The following is a 2,255-nucleotide window of genomic DNA, read 5'->3' on the forward strand; positions in this document are numbered from 1 at the left end:
CATACATCACATGACCATCCATGTTTAAAAGCCTTCCAAGAAGAACAGAAGTTGTTACAGCAGTATAGAGTGAACAAACTTAAAATTAAATGTTCATCAAGCACATACAAGTGTGGTGTTAAAGTGTTCAGACTCTTTTGGCCATGTAATGTACATCACAGTGCTCTTTGTCACAAGGTGCCACAAAACCTGAATTATGTTTTTTTTTTTTTTGAGGAAATCAGGGTTTGTGGAAGTGAATTGTTCTTAAAATGTGACAAGTAACATCCTGGAATTATATAAATAATCAAGTTATTTAACAGAAAACAAGCATTGTAAACGATATGCAACAATATATTACATCTCCTCATGAGAAGAAGTGCACAAGATTGCTGTAGCCACTAGACAACAAATCAGTTTACTGCACTGAAGGTACACTGCAAACTGAAGGTGAAAACTTCATTAGGAACCTCCATTTCCACAGCAGATGGAGAACAGTAGAGTAAAGAAAGTACTGATTGGTTTTTGCTAATTGTTCTGGGCTCTGCTTTTCTCAGCAGAAAGCTACTCAGTAAGGGTAGTCCTCAATGACAGAGTGTTTGTGTTTTAGCTGAAGCAGACGTGTCCTGCAGTAAACTGAAACTGTTCTGTTGTGTCACTGTGGCCAAATAAAGCCAGATCTCTGATTGGTAAAAGCTCCAGGTCTTCAGTCTCAAACTGGAACATAGACTCGCGAGGGCCTGTATCCGGTGACCCTACAGGCTAAACACAGACAGAAAGGGGACATAATAAAATTAAATGAACAACAGTGCAATCCATTATCATTTATACTCTTAAAAATAAAGGTGCTTCAAAAGGTTCTTCAAGCGATGCCATAGAAGAACCATTTTTGGTTCCACAAAGAACCATTCAGTCAAAGGTTCTTTAAAGAACCTTCTTTTGCCCCAAAGAACCTTTTGTGAAACAGAAAGGTTCTTCAGATGTTAAAGGTTCTTTATGGAACCATTTAGACAAAAAGGTTCTTCTATGGCATTGTGAAGCACCTTTATTTTTAAGAGTGTAGATACAGTTGTCTTACTTCACAATCCAGTAATGTTCCCAAGAAGCTCTGTCTTCTTGAATCTGCAAGGAATTTGATGTCTCTTTCATTGGATCCCTGGTGGCTGTTTGGCTGGCATGAAAATGTGATGTTCTGCTTCACAAACTTGCTGTTGAGTCGTAGGAATCTCATTTGTACCACACCAGTTCCCATGTAATCAAACTTTAAAGAAACAATGGTTTACTCAAGGGAGAAACACATGATGGCAGGAGAATATTTTTTATTTGAGTTACTGGTTCTGAGGAAACAACATACCTGAAAGCCACCATCTATAGTGCTCAACCATGCAAATGAGTCCGGCATGGTGTCTTTGAGCCATGATTTCAAGGGGATCTGAAGCAGAGAGGTCTCATTATCAGCCTAATATTAATTAAACACAAAGCTTGAAATGGGGAGTCAGTAAGATTTAAAAAAAATAAATTAATACTTTTAAATCAACACGGATGCAATAAATTGTTCAAAAGTAACAGTAAATGCATTTATAAATACATTTCTATCATGACAAATCTCAGAAGATTTTAGCATGGTAATGGATATGACAATGTTAATGTATTTGTTCTTGGCAGAATAGATCTGCTACACTGCTGCTGCTGTTGGTTATTGCTGTTGTTGTAGATTATTGCTGCTGCTGCTGTAAAGCAAGTACAGGAACTTACTACTGCCAATACATACACCAATACGGTGCTGTGAGTATTTAAAGGGTTAGTTCACCCAAAAATTAAAATTAGCTCATAGATTACTTACCCTCTAGTCATCCTAGGTAAACACATATATCATCAGCCCGGAGCTGCTTCCCTTTACAACAGTGAGCGCAAGCTACATTAAAGTGATTATTACGTTTTGAATATGGATATTTTTCTTACAAAAATGCATCGATTCGCTGCAGGAGGCCTTTGTTCACCTCCCGGAGCCGTGAGAGACACTTTTTTTATGGATGGGCAATTTTATTTCACTTCTTTTGGACTGATGCACTGCAACATCTGCTGAGTGCCACTAAACAGCTTGAAAGATCAAAGACAATTTTTAATATAACTCCGACTGGATTCGTCTGAAAGAAGAAAGCCATATACACCTAGGACAGTGGCGTGCGGTGGTGTTTTAAAATGAGGAGGCAGTTATAAATACTGTATGTATGTATATATACTGTATATATATATATATATATATATATATATGT

At 37.3% G+C, this 2,255-nt stretch overlaps 1 protein-coding gene across 1 annotated transcript in view; it reads right to left on the reverse strand.

Moving 5' to 3' along the window:
* The window catches only part of LOC107587469 (collagen alpha-1(V) chain-like), a 15,512-nt gene continuing 13,257 nt past the window's right edge, over nucleotides 1-2,255 (reverse strand). Inside the window, exons 33-35 of the mRNA XM_016275258.1 lie at nucleotides 1,334-1,411; nucleotides 1,058-1,240; nucleotides 1-741 (exon numbers count right to left, since the gene is read on the reverse strand). Of these exons, the coding sequence (XP_016130744.1) occupies nucleotides 586-741; nucleotides 1,058-1,240; nucleotides 1,334-1,411 (417 nt within the window). The 3' untranslated portion in view covers nucleotides 1-585. The remainder of the gene's footprint in view (nucleotides 742-1,057; nucleotides 1,241-1,333; nucleotides 1,412-2,255) is intronic.

This window comes from Sinocyclocheilus grahami, unplaced genomic scaffold (assembly GCF_001515645.1).
Source record: "Sinocyclocheilus grahami isolate Dianchi unplaced genomic scaffold, SAMN03320097.WGS_v1.1 scaffold92.1, whole genome shotgun sequence".
NCBI classification, from domain to species: Eukaryota; Metazoa; Chordata; class Actinopteri; order Cypriniformes; family Cyprinidae; genus Sinocyclocheilus; species Sinocyclocheilus grahami.